General features: G+C 29.0%; 2 protein-coding genes across 3 annotated transcripts; one reads left to right on the forward strand and one right to left on the reverse strand.

Annotated features, from left to right (window-relative positions):
• Positions 1-705: 705 nt before the first annotated feature.
• On the reverse strand, positions 706-2,985 carry Mob4 (MOB kinase activator 4). Of its 2 annotated transcripts, none has more exons than XM_065512489.1 (5): positions 2,929-2,985; positions 2,658-2,830; positions 2,371-2,534; positions 2,065-2,274; positions 706-970 (listed from the first exon to the last, which is right to left on the reverse strand). In XM_065512489.1, exons 2-5 carry the CDS (start codon positions 2,715-2,717, stop codon positions 730-732), a joined length of 675 nt encoding a protein of 224 aa, XP_065368561.1. In that variant the 5' UTR covers positions 2,718-2,830; positions 2,929-2,985; the 3' UTR covers positions 706-729. The 2 variants fall into 2 exon arrangements, with proteins under 2 accessions (XP_065368561.1, XP_065368562.1); XM_065512490.1 differs by having other exon boundaries at positions 2,658-2,753; positions 2,929-2,963.
• A 1,325-nt stretch (positions 2,986-4,310) lies between these two features.
• On the forward strand, positions 4,311-10,578 carry Rab2 (RAS oncogene family member Rab2). The gene is made up of 4 exons (XM_065512161.1): positions 4,311-4,500; positions 7,117-7,432; positions 7,511-7,691; positions 9,602-10,578. Exons 1-4 carry the CDS (start codon positions 4,455-4,457, stop codon positions 9,698-9,700), a joined length of 642 nt encoding a protein of 213 aa, XP_065368233.1. The 5' UTR covers positions 4,311-4,454; the 3' UTR covers positions 9,701-10,578.
• The last annotated feature ends 7,757 nt before the right edge of the window (positions 10,579-18,335 follow it).

The following is an 18,335-nucleotide window of genomic DNA, read 5'->3' on the forward strand; positions in this document are numbered from 1 at the left end:
TATATATGTAGTTAATTCTATAAGTATGTAAATACTCTACTTCTAAAAAAACAATGAAATATTCTAAATTGCATAAAAAAGAATTTGTCTTTTTACGTGCATAGAATTGAGTTGAGAAGAATTGTACAAAGAATGAAATAAATATGAAAAAATTAAAATTTTTAAAAAGTTACCGACTAACTAACTGTATATTGAAATGACGGGGGATGAAATAAATATTTTTTATTTTATAATTATTTGTTTATGTTTTGTTTGTTTATTATTAGAGTTTTTTTTATAAAGGAATTGTTTATTGGTTTATTAGTTGTTAAATTATTTTATTTAAATATATTGAGTTATATTTAGCGCTCTAAATGACGATTCCCTTTTTTTGTTGAATATACGATTTCTTATTTTTTTTTTTACTTTTTGTTCTTGCTTTTTTTAATTTAATGTGTATATATTTTTATTTTAATAATAGGGGAGTTTTGTTTTATATTTGTTGGTGTTTAATATTTATTTTATTTGTTTTCCTTTTTTAATGAATCTCTTACAATGATTTTAATTTTGTAGATTTGTGTGTTGTATAGTGTGATTTTTTTGTAATAAATACTTCTACATTTCATTTGCAGTGTTCATGTTTGCTGTTTTATAGGGCGCACCAGCGCTTCAATCATTTTACATTTCTATTATTGTTAATTCTTTAAGCTGTATATTTTTGTTGTATGTATATAATTAAATATTCGAATTTTAAGCTTCACTTTCGCCGGGCGCTGCATTCTCAGCCTCCTCATTGATGGGTACAATTAGATTTTCCTTTGACATGAGATTGTATTTTGTTACAAAATGTGTAAACCGATGACAGAGATAAGTCTCAGCTTCGAATTCATCAAATATACGTCGATGATGAAAATAAGCATGCGAAAAAATTCTATAAACTCGACGACATACCGAACCCAATTTAGTAACAGAAGATTCCTTTATTGAAACTCTAAAAATTAAAAAAATAATGAAATTTTAATATTATTTAGTTTAGTACAATGGAATATCTCCAGCATTATGCAATGAAGGAATTAAATTCAAAGTTTTCTTCAAATCCGTAATAAATTGTTGATGTTCATAATTATTTATCATTTAGATTAGATGTTGTGTATACTATTAAATACGCTTTCATACCTAGATGTTAACAAATGAAATGAAAAAAAATATGTGAGAGGAAATAAATTCCCGGTCTGAAGGACAGAAAATAAGTATAGACCGGGATTCTGCAAACACTGTCACTTTAAATAGCCAACCTAATTCCCTGATAAAACCTAACAAATAACTTAGATCATATCTCTCTATAGCCGCTAGTTCATCGCGAAATTCTAGCCTGACAAATTAAACCTACCTCGTATAAAAATTTAGTGTGGCATACAAGGTTTGGTCTTACCAGAGAAGACTCAACGAAAACTTGCCACATAGTTTTGAGTTAATAGTAAGCGAGGTATAAATTGAATGTAACCGATTTGTAAATCCAGTTTACTATGTCTGGTTGTAGTCCCCAATTCTAACCGATAGAATTGCGGCATATGTAGTACGCATTTTTAGCCTTTCCTGGGAATTTGTTTCCATTATAATTTGTTATCAATGAAAGTATCTATGGTCTATATGCTATATTTCCTGGGTTTAAACCCAGCTCTTTAGTCTTGGCCCAGGCAGAGAGAAGACATAGTACCGCCTACATGATTTCATTGATTGTTGAAAGAAACATTCCCTTGATCAGAATCACAACTTCATTCAAATAGACACTTAAATTTATCATTTAATTTAGTTAAGTTTTAACCCATTTACATTGTAGGTTTCAAAGACAGACCCAAGTTTATAAAACGGTTATTTTACAAATTTTACTAATTAATTTTGCCTAATTTTAAAATAATTTCATTTTAAAAATATTTCGCTATTTATATATCAAAAAATACAATAATGTTAACATTCCAACGATTTTTTGAAAATTTCTCATAATTGTGTTCTGAGTGCAATAAATTGTGAGAGGATTTATAGAAAACTTCGATTTGAATCAATATTAATTAATAAAAAACTTACCGGCTTGGAAAATATTTATTGCTATTGAGTAGACAAGCAGCGCCGTCTAATGTATGACGGGTGTAATCAATGGCAGGACATTCTTTTGGTGTTTTATGAGCAGCACATAAAAATATCCATTGATCGGTGGCAGTCATTTGGGTGCAAGTAGAGGGTGAACATTGTTTTTGCAAACGCACTGCAAGACCATTTAATTCCATACAAAATTGCCTAAACAATTGAATAAAATACACACACAAATAATGAATAGAAGACAAAGCATTCAATAAACATGAAGGAGGGGTGCAGAGAAAGTTTTATACCCACCTCAAATGTTCATATTTCCAAACACCCTCGTCTTGAGCCTCTGGCATAGTTAATATGAGTTCCACATTTGAGGGATCCCTTTTAATCAATTGTTGTATATACTGTTGTACAGCCAATGTGCTGTCCATTTCCTCCAAGGGTTCATCGGGCCAACGACAGAAGTCCTATTTACCAAAATAACATACAAATTCAAAAAAAGTTTTAATTTTATTCTTCCCTTTTTGTCTCATACGTCAATTGACATAAATATGTAGTGTTTTATTTTTAAATATTATGTTAAATTTTACCTTCGCCTTAGTTCCTGGTCTATTTCTACGTACAATTGTTGTACCGTCAGCCATCTTCATGTTTTCTTTCAACTTCTTTTCTACTACTCTGCCCCACTGAAAAGTAATGCGAGCAGTTTTTTACTAAGTTAATATTCTCTTTTTATCCACGTCAATTTTAACAAAGCAATTTTCTACACATGAATATGAAAAGAATAATCAATGAAATTTATGATGAACGTCTTAGAAATTAATAAAATTTTTAAATATTTTATTAAAAACGAAGAAAAACCTTTTTATATGCAGTTTTTCTCGTTTTCTCTTTTTTACTTTTCTTTCGTATAAATGAAAAAAATTGACAATTATGTGTATTTGTACTTGGAGATGCCAGATGTATTGTTAAGAAATGGAGGAAGATACAACAAAAAAAAGGTTATTGTCGCAGCTAATTTTAAAATGCGACACTGTTATATGGTTAATCTTTATTAATATTATGGCTATTCTGGCTGTTTTTCTGTTTGAAAATACTCGTATATATTCTACATTAACTTCAATTTGAGAAAAACTATGTATTTTATTTTATAGCATACGTTTGGATAAAGAACATATCAATTCGTGGTATAAATTATTATATCACCGCAAATTTTGTATTATATTTCCTTTTTTATAAGGTAATAATATTAAACAAAAATAATATGAATGTGAAATGTGTGTTGCTTGATTTTTTTGGCCGGATCAGTGATATTTTTTTTATACAAAATACAGATTTATGTACATATTTTTATTTAAATATCCTCTTGTTCAAAAACTATTATTAAAGTTAATAATGGTTTACTAAGCACATTTTTCTTACAAAATTCCATTGATAACTATAATAATTATTTCTGAATATGACAGAAGAGCATTAATTTCATAAAAATTTAAAAAAAAAAATACTTTTTGGGTCAATTATCTTCCGATTTGCAAAATTATTCAAATTAATTGTAAAATAATTTAAATTAAATTTTCGGGTTAGCTTAGTGTAATTATGTGACACCAAAATTTTGGTTTTTTCATACAAATGCTTAAGTATTCTTTGAACTACCGTAATACCCCTTTCACACTAGGCAATTTAGTTGCGCAAGTCTCTTGCCCAAAACAGCATGTAAAATTTTCTTCTCCTAACCCGACATTACCTCTGGCAGTTACAAACACAAGAGACTTGCGCAACTAAAATGCCTAGTGTGAAAGGGATCTAACTGATTTTTACAAATCCTTTTCTTTTTGAATGAGAAAACTCATATCTTTTAAAATTAATTTCAAAATAAAATATTTATGATGTTTTGAATTTGAAACATTAAGAATATCGTTATTACACTAAAATGGACTCCAAAAAAACAGAATTGCTACATCAGAATTCGTGCATATTTTTTCGTTCACTTTTATATTACTGTGTTATCTTCAGATATATAAAATTCTTCTAATTAATCAAAAATGTATATATTTACTTCTATATACAAAAATTAATGTTTATTTAGCAAAATAAATGAACAATATTAAAAAAAACGCAATAAAAAGCATAGTCGAATGTAGCGTTTTTAGATTTTTACAAGTAGACAACTCTTAAATTCGGAACACTTCCTACATCAAGTCAAAGCAGAGACAAAGAAAGAGAACACAAGTTGTTGTTGTATGAAAAACTTAACACGAATTGCGTAGTGAAAAAAATATTGCAGAAATCCTAAATAATTCATAAAAAAAATATTAAAATAATTGTGATAAATATTTAATAAATTTTTTAACGACTTGAAGTTAAACAAAACAACTCAAAGTTTTAAGATGTCTTACGCCTATTTATTCAAATATATTATAATTGGTGATACAGGTATGTGAAAGTAAAAAACAAAAGAATATTGAAAATATTAGCAATAAAAAATGATAGGTCGATTTTAGAAATCTGTTCAATTATGAAATCTTATGATTTTCATACAGTCGTACATATGTTAACATGAAATGCATTAAATATAAACTATTTTAATTAAATGTAAAATAAATTTTTTATGGGCCAAAATCAATTTTTATGAATACTAAAGTTTCCTTTGTCATGGTTGAAAAATCAATAATTTTTGTACTCGGTGTAAAGTTAGCTAGATGGTGATTGTTGCTGGTCGTTTTTTGTTGTTATTTTTCATTATAAATATGTGTATGTATATATCAGAATGTACCCAGTAGTTAAGCAAGTAGTCAATGTAGCCCTTATAAACAGTAATTGTCACTAATGTCTGATCACTTGACTGACTCCAATTTATATATTTTGGGTTATTTGACGCCTATGTGCTCTTTGTAGTGCAGAGACAATTAGTTACTATATATTCCATGTAATCTAGCGTGAAGACAATTGTCACTTAAGTGTCTCTAAGTAATCTACAGTGTAGTCAATTTAAACGTTTATTTAGTGCTACATTTTAGAAAGTAGTTATTTTACTCACCGGAAGCAAACTTATGGGGTAGTTGCGGGAGGAAGTGTTGTTTATAAGCAATCGGTGGTTGTACTTTTGATGAGATTATTTATAGGACATTTTGTGGTCAAAGTAACTAAGTAACCAGTTAGGTAACTAGTCACCTTTATGTGAATCCAATGAGTTGACGACATTGGACCAGCAATTATACAGTCTCATTGTAATCAAAAAGAGACAGTTGACCCCTTGCTTTTGACATACATGTGCTAAAATAACCAGCTAGTTATGGAACTAGTTGTCATACTAAATGATAGGTAAAATCACTATTTCGGGACAGTCTTCTAGAACTGCTGGGTAGTTATTGGCGTTGTTGTTGTCAATGATGATGTTATACGGGGGTTGTTGAGTTTGGCTAGAGTAGTTATTGTTTGTACTGATGTGTATGTGTACTGTTTTTGTTATGTTTTCCTTTGTCTGCTATTTCCTACGAATAGATTTATTACTGTTGTTGTTGCTTTGGCAATTTTACTATTTGGGGTTGAGTTGAGTCAGCCAAAAACACCCCCTTATTTTATTTTTTCTATGAATTTTTCTTTACTAAAGTAACAAGACTAACTAGTTTAAAATTACATTTTAGCAAGAGAATGTATGTATATGTAAGTTGTATGAAGTGGAGTTGGGTAAAATGGATTTTTTATACATTGGGGTAATTTTTGTGTTCTTTATTATCGTCCGTCTTCTTGCATGTAAACACAAATACTGTTATATTTACTTATTTGGTGTTGGTGGGTGTTGTCAATTGCTTTTTTTCTCTATTCTATTTTGGGGGAAATTAAACAGCTGTTTGTTCACTGATAAGTTCATCATCATCCCCAAAATTATTGATAATGTTTCAGAACTGTCTATAAAACAAAATATTGCAATTTAAATGAAATCTTATTTACTAAAAAAGTAAAAAAACAGATGGTTAAAGACAAAATTGTCTAATAGTATTTTAAATGACAGCAGTTTTCGTACACAGAAAAAAGTAATTTCTAAACAGTTTTAATTCAACTATTTATTAAATATCAACTGGTTTGAATTATTTCGTAATTGAATCAAGTATTTGAAATTTGTGTTTTTGAACCAGTTGAATATCTAATAAATACTTGAATTAAAACGTTTTAGAAATTAGTTTTTTATGTGTAATGACAAAACTTGTTACTGGGTACTTTATTAATTTTGATAATTTTGTATTAAAAAATTCCTGGGAATGAACAGATTTTCTTTTCCGGGAATGCAAAAAGTCTACACGGCACAGACGAATAGCTTAGCTTAGAATGGTAGTGTACAAAAAGCACACTTCCACTCGGACACCTACGGATCCATTGTGATTCCCTTCAAGACTTAGTTAAGTAAAGCTAGAAAAATATGATAGTAATAGAAGAGATTAAATAACCAAAAAAACTAACCATCCCAGAAGAATTCTTAGGACTGAGTGCCTGGAAAATAATGAAAAGTACTGCTCTCTCTAGTCTAACATTATCCACTACCATAAACAATACCGAAAATGTCCTTTGGCCTACAGCCCCAACATCTTTTTACATATCGAATATAGTATTATGTATATGTATATTCTGCAATTTTGTTAAGTTTCGAGTTCATATAAACGAATTCGAGCATTTTTTAAATTCACATTTCAGCGAAGTATTTTTTTTTTTGTTAAAATTTCCGAAATGTATGTATAATAGTAACAAAATTAGCCAACATGAAAAATGAATCATACCTAAAAACTGACTAATCAGTACCAAATCTAGGTTAGGTTAGGTTCCATTTGTAGCCACTCTTCAAGCAGCTCACTTGGGTCCATTCAAAACTGATCCCGTTGTGATACCCAAGGGGTAAACATCTTGGTATTACTTATACGTCCGTACCTAATCTAACTAATAGTATCTAATCAAACTAATTTTAAAATGTATTCTCTATTAAACTTAAATACATTAATTCTTAAACAGATCTAAAATATAAATTTGTAATTTGATTTCACTTTATTTAATTTTCAGGTGTTGGTAAATCATGCCTCCTACTACAATTTACCGATAAACGTTTCCAACCTGTGCATGATTTAACAATTGGTGTTGAATTCGGTGCCCGCATGATAACTATCGATGGCAAACAAATCAAATTACAGATATGGGATACCGCTGGTCAAGAGGCATTCAGATCAATAACACGATCATATTATCGTGGTGCAGCTGGGGCTTTGTTGGTATATGACATTACAAGACGTGAAACTTTTAACCATTTGACAACATGGTTAGAGGATGCCCGACAACATTCAAATTCCAATATGGTTATAATGTTGATAGGAAATAAAAGGTAAACAGAAATATTATTTTATTTGTGATGGCATTTTATGAATAACTTACAACTTACACTTTTGTTTTTGTTATCCAGCGATTTAGAGTCAAGACGTGAGGTTAAAAAGGAGGAGGGTGAAGCCTTCGCCCGTGAACATGGTTTAGTCTTTATGGAAACATCAGCACGTACCGCCGCCAATGTTGAGGAAGCTTTTATTAATACAGCCAAAGAAATTTATGAGAAGATTCAAGAAGGTGTTTTCGATATCAATAATGAGGTAAATTAAATAAGTGTTTAAATTTGAGGAACATTTTTCTTCGAATTTATTTTTTAAATGCTGGGTTAAATGAAAGTGTATTTTTAAATACCAGAATTTATAGGTATATCTTATTGCAAAAATGTATTTCAATTCATACAAAGGCGTTCTTAGCCTTTGTATAAGAACAAATATATAGACAATGGAACATAATAGCGGTATTCACAATCTTGTGCAAATGGTCTAGCATCATTGCAAATATATAAAAAAATTAAAAATCTAAAAATGACCTTTTAACATTTGATTCAGCTCACCAAATACTGAACTCAGAATTTTTTTTTGAGAAACGGTATCTTAGAATGAATTTAGTTTTTATTTATTTAGTTGGGAACATCCACAAAAATTAGTTTGGGGTCACCTAATGTACAGTAAAAGATAAAGTAGTTGAAATTTTAGTTTTCACATTATTTCATTCACATAACAACTGGTCTGATAACATTTTTTTTAAAATTGTTAAGCACTCTATTTACTATTATCTGGTAACTCACTCTTAAACTAACGGAACTTTATACATTTTTTGAATCACATCTGAACGAAGTTACATGTGAACAGTATTGTCCGCCAATAGATTTTGTGAAAAATTAAATTAAATTCTGATATTACAAGATGAAAATTAAGTAAATATTAAACCTTTTAAATTCTTTAATAAATCTTCAGTTACTTTATAATGAATAAAGCTATAAATTCTGTTTTGAAGAAAAACATCGTGGAAGATGTACAAAATTGCGTTTCGTACCGATTAATTGCTTAAAAATACAAAGTTTCTATCGGACTTTACAATAAAATAAAAAAAAACAAAATAATTTATCATTCCCACGAAATTGTGGTATTTTCTGCTGATGATCGAATTGTAACGCTCTTAATCATTTTCTTCTGCAATTAGATTAATTAAGGACTTAGAAAGGCCCATGAAGTCAACTGTCAATTTTGAATGATGAAACTAAAATTAATCGGGTGGTGTCAGATGGACACACATGGTTGTTATCGCACATATGTATGTCAAACTATGAAATTTGGGGGGTGGATCAATCATGGTTTATGGATGTTTTCGTGGCAATGAGCTCGGTGTACATCGGCGTATCATTGGTATTATGAGTGCCACAGACAGTATCACCATATTGGAGGACTCTTATCTCCCAAGTCTCTGTATATATTCGGTGTTGAACATGGTCAACAAGAAATATTTATGCAGGACAATGATCCTAAGAACACCGCGAAAATAACAAAAAAATGGTTTGTTGATAACGAAATCAAACTGCTCGAATTCACTGCTCCCAGTTCACATATTTAAACCCTATCGAGCACATTTGGATAATTTTGAAACGGAAAATTTTTGTCGAAAAAGACTCTCCATGTTGATTTGTGGGAGCGAGCCCCTCTAGCATGGCAAAATATAAGCTCAAACATTTCGGAAATATATGCCAGAAAGAAACAAAGCTCTAAAAAAATCACGTGTTCATACAAAATATTAATTTTACTTTTGATTTAAAATTAGTATATTGTATTTAATCCAATTTTTAAATTTAGTTTTTGTGTATCGTTTAAGTTAGTAAATTGATAATCTTTTAAAATTAATTAATATTTTTAGTGAACAATAAAATTCTTCTGTAATACAAAAATTTCGGGACTTTTTATGAACGGTTTTGTCTTCTACTGTATATGTGATATAATGTATTTTCTATAATTTTATTTATTTAACCGGTTATCAATTTATACTTAAAACAAAATTAGTATTAATAATCAGCATAGCCGGAACGGACGGTAAATTTATTGACGCCTACTTGTTAAACGTATAATTTGTTAACAAAATTATTATCAAATTTTAAAATGCTATTATAAAAAAATAATTTATTTTACTTTTTTTCTTTCAGGCCAACGGTATTAAAATTGGTCAACAGCATTCCCCGACAAATCCTGCACTGCCCGGTTCTGGTAATCAAGCTGGGTCAGCCAGTAGCGGTTGTTGTTAAAATTTGCTCGGCTTTTTTCATGCAACTTTAAGTAAAAAAACAAACAAATAAAACCGACATCAAACTAACAGTGAAAAAATACTTGTATTTTATTTTTTACACCATCTTTACGATGAAAAAAACTAAAAAAAAACAAATTATAGAAAAAACGAACTTTCTCTGAAATTAAATTCTTCTCCTTTTTAATAATTAGACAACCATATACAAAAAGAAAAATAATATTAAAAAAAACAATTTAAAATTCTATCTCTTGATAACCAAAAAGAAAACAGTCATAAAAAGTGAAATCTATAGCAAAAAAATATAAATTTCACTTGAAGCTACATAAAAACACAATTATTACAATTAAAATATAATTATTAACTAAAAATTAAAAAAAAAAATATTGTGCAAAAAACTTTATAATATAAATATTTATAAATAAAACAACAAAACATTCGTAAATATAACAATTGGCTTTTTTGTAAAAACAACCTCATTTTTATAAAACTTAAACTACAATATTCTTTTCAATATTATCAAAATTAGCTTCAAATAATTGAGATTAATTTGTGATTTAGTTTATTTTTCTTTGCAACTTCGTTGCGCTAAATTTTTTAGTTTTATAAATATACATATATTTTTCTTTAACGCGGTTAAGGATTCTTTCTAGTTTTGTTTTAACTTTTAGTTCAATTGTCTCCATTTACACTTTTAATTTCTTTACTTTTTAAGTTTTACATGAAATCAAACAAGAAAACCAAACTACATATATTGTGTGTGTGTGTTTTATATATAAAATTATTTAAATAAAATAAACTAAACTAAAGATAGTGAGCCTAAACTTATACACATTTAAAATATTAAATAAACAAAAGATTTTGAAAAAAAACAAACAATTATTGTATGTTATAAATTATTTGTGAATTATTAAAAATGGGAGTTTTAATGAATAAATTTGTTATAAACAAATCGATTAGTAGTTTAATATATAACAGGTTACATCAGTGTTTCCCAACTATTTTTAAACCATGTCCAAAGTTGGTCGGTCACCTCGAGTATTTTTTTAATTTTGTTGCACAAGCATTACAGTTTTCAAGTGCCAAAAATTGTGATGTGAATTCCTTATTATTTATAGCAAATTTCTTGGAATAAATGACCATTAGCGTGTCCCTTAGAATTAAATGTTTGAAATGTTTATTTAGTAGCTTTTATTAGCCATTAATGGCCCCTAAGGCTTGGTTATATAAATTGAAGAAAAAATAAATAAAATATTTATTATACAAAAAAAAAAAAAAAAATGTTGAAACGGTACCCGCTGAATACTTTCGCAATGACCTAAAATACTACCAACATTTTTTTTAGCTTCTTCTAAGAAGGTTGCCCTTCTCGTCGCTCAAAGTTTTGAGGTCCATTTTCAGGTGGAAAATATGCAATTTTTTCAGTTTTTGTAAAAATTTTGCCATTAAAAAACTTTGCTTCAGACACAAAAGAGATATTCCGTACGGTATACCGAGATATAACCGTGTTAAAATATAGAAAAAGTGATAAAAATCCACCTTGAGTTAAAAAAATTCGTATGGCCATTAAATTATTAATGCAGCCAATTTAACAAATGGGACTCAATCCTGAGTCCCAAAATCATGTATTGTACTGTGTAATACATCATCATAAAACATGAAACTTCAGAAAAATTGATTCGTCCATGATTGACTACAATAATTTTCCAACATTGCTTACAGTTAAAAGGCAACGGTAAGACCCCTTTCACACTAGACAATTTAGTTGCGCAAGTCTCTTGTGTTTGTAGATGTCGGGTTAAGGAGAAGAAAATTTTGCATGTTGTTTTGTTGGGCAAGAGACTTGCGCAACTAAATTGCCTAGTGTGAAAGGGGTCTAACATTAATTTGGATTATTTTGGTACGGTATTTTGGCGGTTGTTGTATCAGCTAAAACTATTGAAGGATGATTCCTCCGATGACATCCCAGGAGGAACTATTTCGAGAACACGAAGTTGTGTACCTTTACTGGAAGAACCTTCTTTTCCTAGTGTAGATTATGTTTTCTTCCCAAACACGTTAAAAAATTTAAAAGCGGACAAAAATTTACTGAGTTACCGGTCGATAAGTTGACTAACATCACTTAGAATAACTTCTGAATTTGAGGGTGTTTCTGAAAGTTTTAGACACAATTTGTAATGTTTTCAGCAAGACCTATAACCCACGCTAGGTCGTTTTCAAAGTCCTTTCTCCATCGTAGCACCGTGTAATTAGTCTCAGGCCTGAGTTCTGTGATTGTAGAACTCTTAAAAGCATCGAGATAAAATTGTAAATTTATTAATGAATTTACGAGACATTTAATACTTGCATTAACTATTAGTGCTAAGTTTCGTTTGGATAACTCATAATTCATATTAAAAAGAGATTTATTATTATGTTATTTTTATAGTATTACTTGGTCTCAATAAAGATGGTGATTCCGAATGTGAACAATTTTGTTTGGGTGTCATTAACAATTTTTAAAGCGCATTACAGCATCTCCACCTGTATTAATGTAGGATACTGCATTCAATTTCCTTTTCAATTTTGATCCATTGTCATAAATTTTATAAATTGAACAAAGCATTAATTTAAAGTTAAATACATGCCATACTAACATGATTGCATTTAAATTTTATTGTAGCAAATTGTATTATTGTGATAAAAATTTGTGCGCTTTAATACATACTGAGTATATCGCTACCTTAATATAGAAAGGCCCTAACTAACATTTTCCTTACATTAGAGGAGAAGTTGTTTCCAACTTAATAAAACTTAAAGTTCTGTAGTTGCAATTTTTTTTAATTATTAATGGTGTATTACGGGATTATCTATCGAAGTATGGAAAAATCAAAATTTTGGGAAAAACGAGTTAGGTCGTTTCTATATTAAAGTAACGATATATACAAATATTTCGTATAAATTTAACTGTATGTTTAATGAGGTGGAGCTTTGTATATTAAAATGCCTCAATAATGCAGTGAAGGAAAATCTTCAAGCCTATCTCCTGCTCGCATATGTATAAGTATTTTAAAAGCACGTCCTGGAAACAATTATAATGATTTGATAATGCTAACACGAGCCCCATGTAGTTGGATTTTAGATATGCGCTTTTCAAGTTTAACATTTTAAATATTTGTTTTATCACAATTAGAATTAAAAATTATTCATAATAATTATACACTGCATTATATTTCTAAAAGATATAGCAACCGAAAATATTCAAGTTGATATGTTATGAAAAGTGACTTCAAAAACATCGCTAGGCGGATTGAATATACGAACACTTCAGTTAACCTGTACATTGCAGTTATCACTAGGACAACATAATAATTGAAAATAAAGTTAAAAAATTAATACATTCAGTACGATAAGATTCCATTTTATATATCGTCCCCTAAAATGCAAAAGGGCCTATCAACACTTTTTTAAATTTTAAACCTAATGAAATTTAAAGTGTTGTTACAAATATGATTTTCTTTCTTCAATAAAGTCGTTATTATTAAAAATAGAAAGCTAAAAATTTGTGAAGCCTTGATGTGCTGTACCAATATCCAATGTTACGCATTTTTGCATTTCATTTGACGATATGTAAGTATGTAATGGTCAAAAATAATTGAACAATACTCCAATATTTTACGAACTAGTAACATATACAAGGATTTAAGAATGTAGGTAACTTTGAACACCCTAGAATTTCTATACATAAACCCCATCATGCCATAACCATAGATGATTCACGAATGATAATAAAAAAAATATTTTTTTTGTTCATTTAATAAAACATACATACAGTGACCGACAAAAGTCTACATACGACCATTATTTTCGTAACTCGCGGACTTCTAAACCATAATAAGTAAAAGTAATGATGCAGTTTTATTTCAAATGCATTTTTAGTAATATAAAAAAATAAAAAAATAAGCAACTAAATTTTCCAGTTCTGCGGACGTTATATTTTGCCATTCTTCTGGAAGGTTCTCCTTTAACATTGGTGCACAAGTAATAAGATGTTTTCGGATCTTCCGTTGTAGAATTTCCCACACGTGCTCAATAACATTTAATTAAGTCCGGGCTTTGAGGTGGTGTGTATAATTGTCATGGGGCATGGTAGAGTAGAGAATCTTTGACAATTTGAGACCAATGTTTCGGATCGCTTTCTTGCTGAAAAATCCAAATTTAACCAAGAGTTAAAATATCAACGGATGCTCTCAAATTTTGTTCCAAAATGGATTTGTACTGATAACGATTCATATTATCCTCAATAAACACTAACTTTCCAACTTCAGAAACCATCACACTGCCAACACCATGCTTAACTGTAGCGAGTAAGTTTTTCGGATCCATTGCTGTATTTGTTTTGCGCCATACTTAATCTCTCCCATCACTTCCAAATATGTTATACTTCAACTCATCAGTGAACAAAACTCGCTTCCAGAATTCCATGTCCTTTTCAAAGTGCTTTTGGGCGAATTCCAAACGAAGTTTGCGATCCGTTTGCTAATTTTCGAGGAGTTCTGCTTTAATTATTTAAGGTTCTTTGAATTGTTCGTGGATGAACAATAACTTCTGATCTTGTTGCGAGTTCTTTGGCCAATTTCGTGGTATTAACTTTTGAGTTTTTGATGACTTCTTTTAAAATGAACCGGCGACCACTTCGCAGCTTGTTTTTAACTCTACCAGTGTTTTCAAAGTTACTGAATATTGTTTGAACTATAGACTTAATAAATTGCATGCTTATCTGTTAGTATTAAAAAAAACCAGGACATGCTGTGGTCGTATGTAGACTTTTGTATATGTTTTTTTTATTGTTTTTTTATGAATAATTTTGCATAATTTAATTATGTCGACCACTGTATATTTCTATGATATTTTTTTTAAATTATTTTGAAAACGGATAACAGTTAAATGACAGATCTATTCCAATAAATTTATTAATTAAAATTTGTGAAGAAATTTGAAAACATCGATGCTAGATTTTTTTGTTTAATGATAAACTTAGAAATAATTAAAAAATTCACTATTTTCGACCGTTGCCTGAAGTAGAGTGTTTATAATGATTTCAAAAATTATTATAAGTAATATTTTAAGCTAATTTTTTTACATTACATCTTTGAGAAAAATTTAAAAACAAATTGTGTAATTTGTGTAAAAAGGCCCACTTCCGAAAAAACCTTTCATAATGTTTACAGAAGACCAAAAAAATAAAAATCTTTAATAATTGTTATCAAAGACCAAAATAATATTGGTTATATTTAACTGTTATTCAGAGGCCTTTTTTAAAAATTCTTGATAAACAATTATTTCAGGAATTTTTCCAATATTGGTTATAATAACCTTGAAAATAAGAAATTAAACACATATGATCTTAAATGAGTGTGAATTTAGAAATGAGGACTTTGTGAAACGTTTTCCTTCTAAGGGTTCTTGAATTCACTAAATTAATTAACTTATACACATGCAATAAAGATAGAATTAGCGGCACCTTTTGTTTATTCTAAAAAAATAATAAATTAATAAACCTAGAAATATTAAACTAGACATACATATACATGAACTTGAATAAAGTGAGAACAGAGAAAAGTAAACTTTATGGAAGTTTTAATATGAAACTCTTTGAATTTTCTAAATTAATGAACATTGAAACATATCTAACGAAAGCACTTTAATAGTACTACATACATACTTCAATATTATTTAAGTCGTGCTAAAGCAAAAAAAATAATATATTACTTTGTTTAATGTTAAAGTAAAGGGTTACTAAAACTTCTTGAGCTACCTTACGTTTTAGCAATTTGTAAAATTCCTTCGAAAATATTTTTGATATCCGTAATACAATTTTTATTACACATTTTATTAAAGTGTTCTGGTTGACAAAATAGTCAGGGTTTCAGAATTTCGAAGTTCTAATAACTTTTTAGTTTATATGTCATGTTAGAAATATCAGTCGGTATATCTTGAACTCCATGAGACATCACAAACAAATTGACATTGGGTCTTCTGATTGTAATCATATTCGGTAATCACATAGTCTTTTTAGTCATATGGATATTATTTAGTTTCAAGTAGGCAATAACCATATTGCTTCATTTTCTGATTATCGGTTTATAATTATACATATGGGCATAAGCGTAGCTAGACTATTACTCTGGGGTGGGCAATTGTCCTTCCAAATAGTAAAAATAAACAATTTTTTTTATAAAAAAAATAATTTTTTATTAAGCAAAACTAATATATCACAAAAATTCAGTTTGCTAACATAACTACTTCATTTTTAATATTTAAAACTGCTAATTTATTTTATAAAATATTTTTATATATTTAACTTCCAATAATCAACTAAAGGAATAGAATCCAGATTTTAGCTTTTACCTTATGTTGATTCTATATAAAAATCTTCAAGAACACTTTTAATTACAGCGTAATTTTTAATTACTGACTTACAATTTTCATATCTACAACTCCATCTAGTTATCCAAAGGCTGTTTATTTTATACTGTTTAATTTGAAGAGCTTGGCTTAGGCTTTTTATACCCTTCACCTTCGTGAGAAGGGTATATATAAGTTTGTCATTCCGTTTGTAATTTCTACATTTTTCATTTCCGACCCTATAAAGTATATATATTCTGGATCCTTATAGATAGCGGAGTCGATTAAGCCATGTCCGTCTGTCTGTCTGTCTGTTGAAATCAATTTTCTGAAGGCCCCAGATATCTCCGGGATCCAAATCTTCAACAATTCTGTCAGACATACTTTCGAGAATTTTGCTATTTAAAATCAGCAAAATCCGTCCATAAATAACGGAGATATGAGCAAAAATCCGAGACAACCTCTGAAAATTTCATCAAAAAACACAATGTATTGCATGCTTTGACAAAAAAGCAACAAAACGTATGGTTGGATGTGCAAGCTTTGCGTATTTTGTTTTTTTTTTGTGTTTTGTTTCTTTTAGCGTTGTTGTTGTTTTTTATACAATTAAACGTATGTTTGGATGTGTGTTGGTTTCATTGCCTTGCGTATTTTGTTTTTTCTTTTGGTGTTTTCAGGAATCTCATAACGGAACAATCTACAAATCCAAAAAAATCTTTCTGCGACTTTCCAAATTTTTATCTGGGGTGGGCAGATGCGAGTCTGTGGTGGTTTTGCACACCCCAGCACCCTCCTATATACGCCAATGCATATGGGCAAGTCCCAGAAAAAGTCTACCAACAAAAATATTTTAAATGAATCAAACTTGAAATTTTTAATTGTAATATTTGACTAGATAAGTATATTATATTTTATATATAAACAAAATGTATTTCGATGGTCATTCATACAAAAATCATTTTATATAAAAAATTGAATTTTTTAATGTGTTAGCAAGATGGTCCGATTGACAGCTATATTTTTCACCATTCAATTTAAATACAAATTTTGAGTAATTTCACTTTGAATGGAATTTTTCACAACTTCTCACGGAAAAGGAGATTATTTTCAAGCATCTGGATAATTTGTAACGAACGTCACGTAACGTGCGTCACAAAATGTTCTCGGCTTTTTATAAAAACGGGTAATGTTTGTTCATGCAAATAAGTTATATTAGAATTCTCTTTCATTCATCTTAGTTTTAGGAATAAGATTTTGTGTGATTTATTATGCAAAATTCGCTAAAATAACGAAAAAACATTTCAACTTTTAATGTTACTTCCATTTTTTGTAACGTGCGTCACAAAACTTTGCGATCAGTTATTTTGCAAGGAATGGCAATTAAGAGGTAATATCATATGCTATTTGGAATTGCACTTAAAACTCACGTACAGTATAAGTTGGAGGTATCTTATTTGAAAACCCAAAAAATTTTCAAATTTAAATATGAAAACGTGTACGAATGAAACGTTCGTCACGCAGGATTTGCCCATATCTCCTATATATCTCGCGCCAATATATCTCAAAATCCATGGATAAAAACATACATAGCTATTTTCCTTCACTTGTGGTCTATAAGGAAAAATCTTGAGCTAAAAAAATATACCTGGTCTAAATATATATGTATTTATACTAGGACTATAACAAAATGTTAGTCCTAGCATCACGCGATGGCAAATGTTGTGTTATTTACGATAACATTTTTTTCGGGTCATTTTATAATAAAAACCTCACCCACAAAAACGATATTTTAAAGTCAACATTTTCTCAAATTTGTATTACTCTTTTTATTTTTTATAGTAAAACAGTGGATTCTTCCCGTTACCGCAAATTTTAAATATAGATTCGATTCAGGTTGATACATTTCTAAAAAGAACTATTTGCGTTTTTTGGATAAAAAAAATAAAATAATTATCTCCAAACTCTAAACAAATTTATTTTTTTTCCAAAGTTGTTTTCATTTTTTGGAAAAAAATTTTTTCGAATTTTTTTTTTAAATTTAAAAACAAAATTTTTGGCTTTTAATTTTTTTTTTGTATTAGCGAAAAAAAAAATTCGGGTTAAAAAATATTTTTTTCGATTTTGACCCATTGTAGGTCCAATGGTCTTATATACTTCGTTGCAAAGGTCTTTGAAATATGAATCTTTAGGTATCCATATTGTCTATATTAATGACTTAGTAATCCAGATATAGGTCAAAAATCGAGGTT

The sequence above is a fragment of the Calliphora vicina genome, chromosome 5 (genome assembly GCF_958450345.1).
Source record: "Calliphora vicina chromosome 5, idCalVici1.1, whole genome shotgun sequence".
Lineage (NCBI taxonomy): Eukaryota > Metazoa > Arthropoda > Insecta > Diptera > Calliphoridae > Calliphora > Calliphora vicina.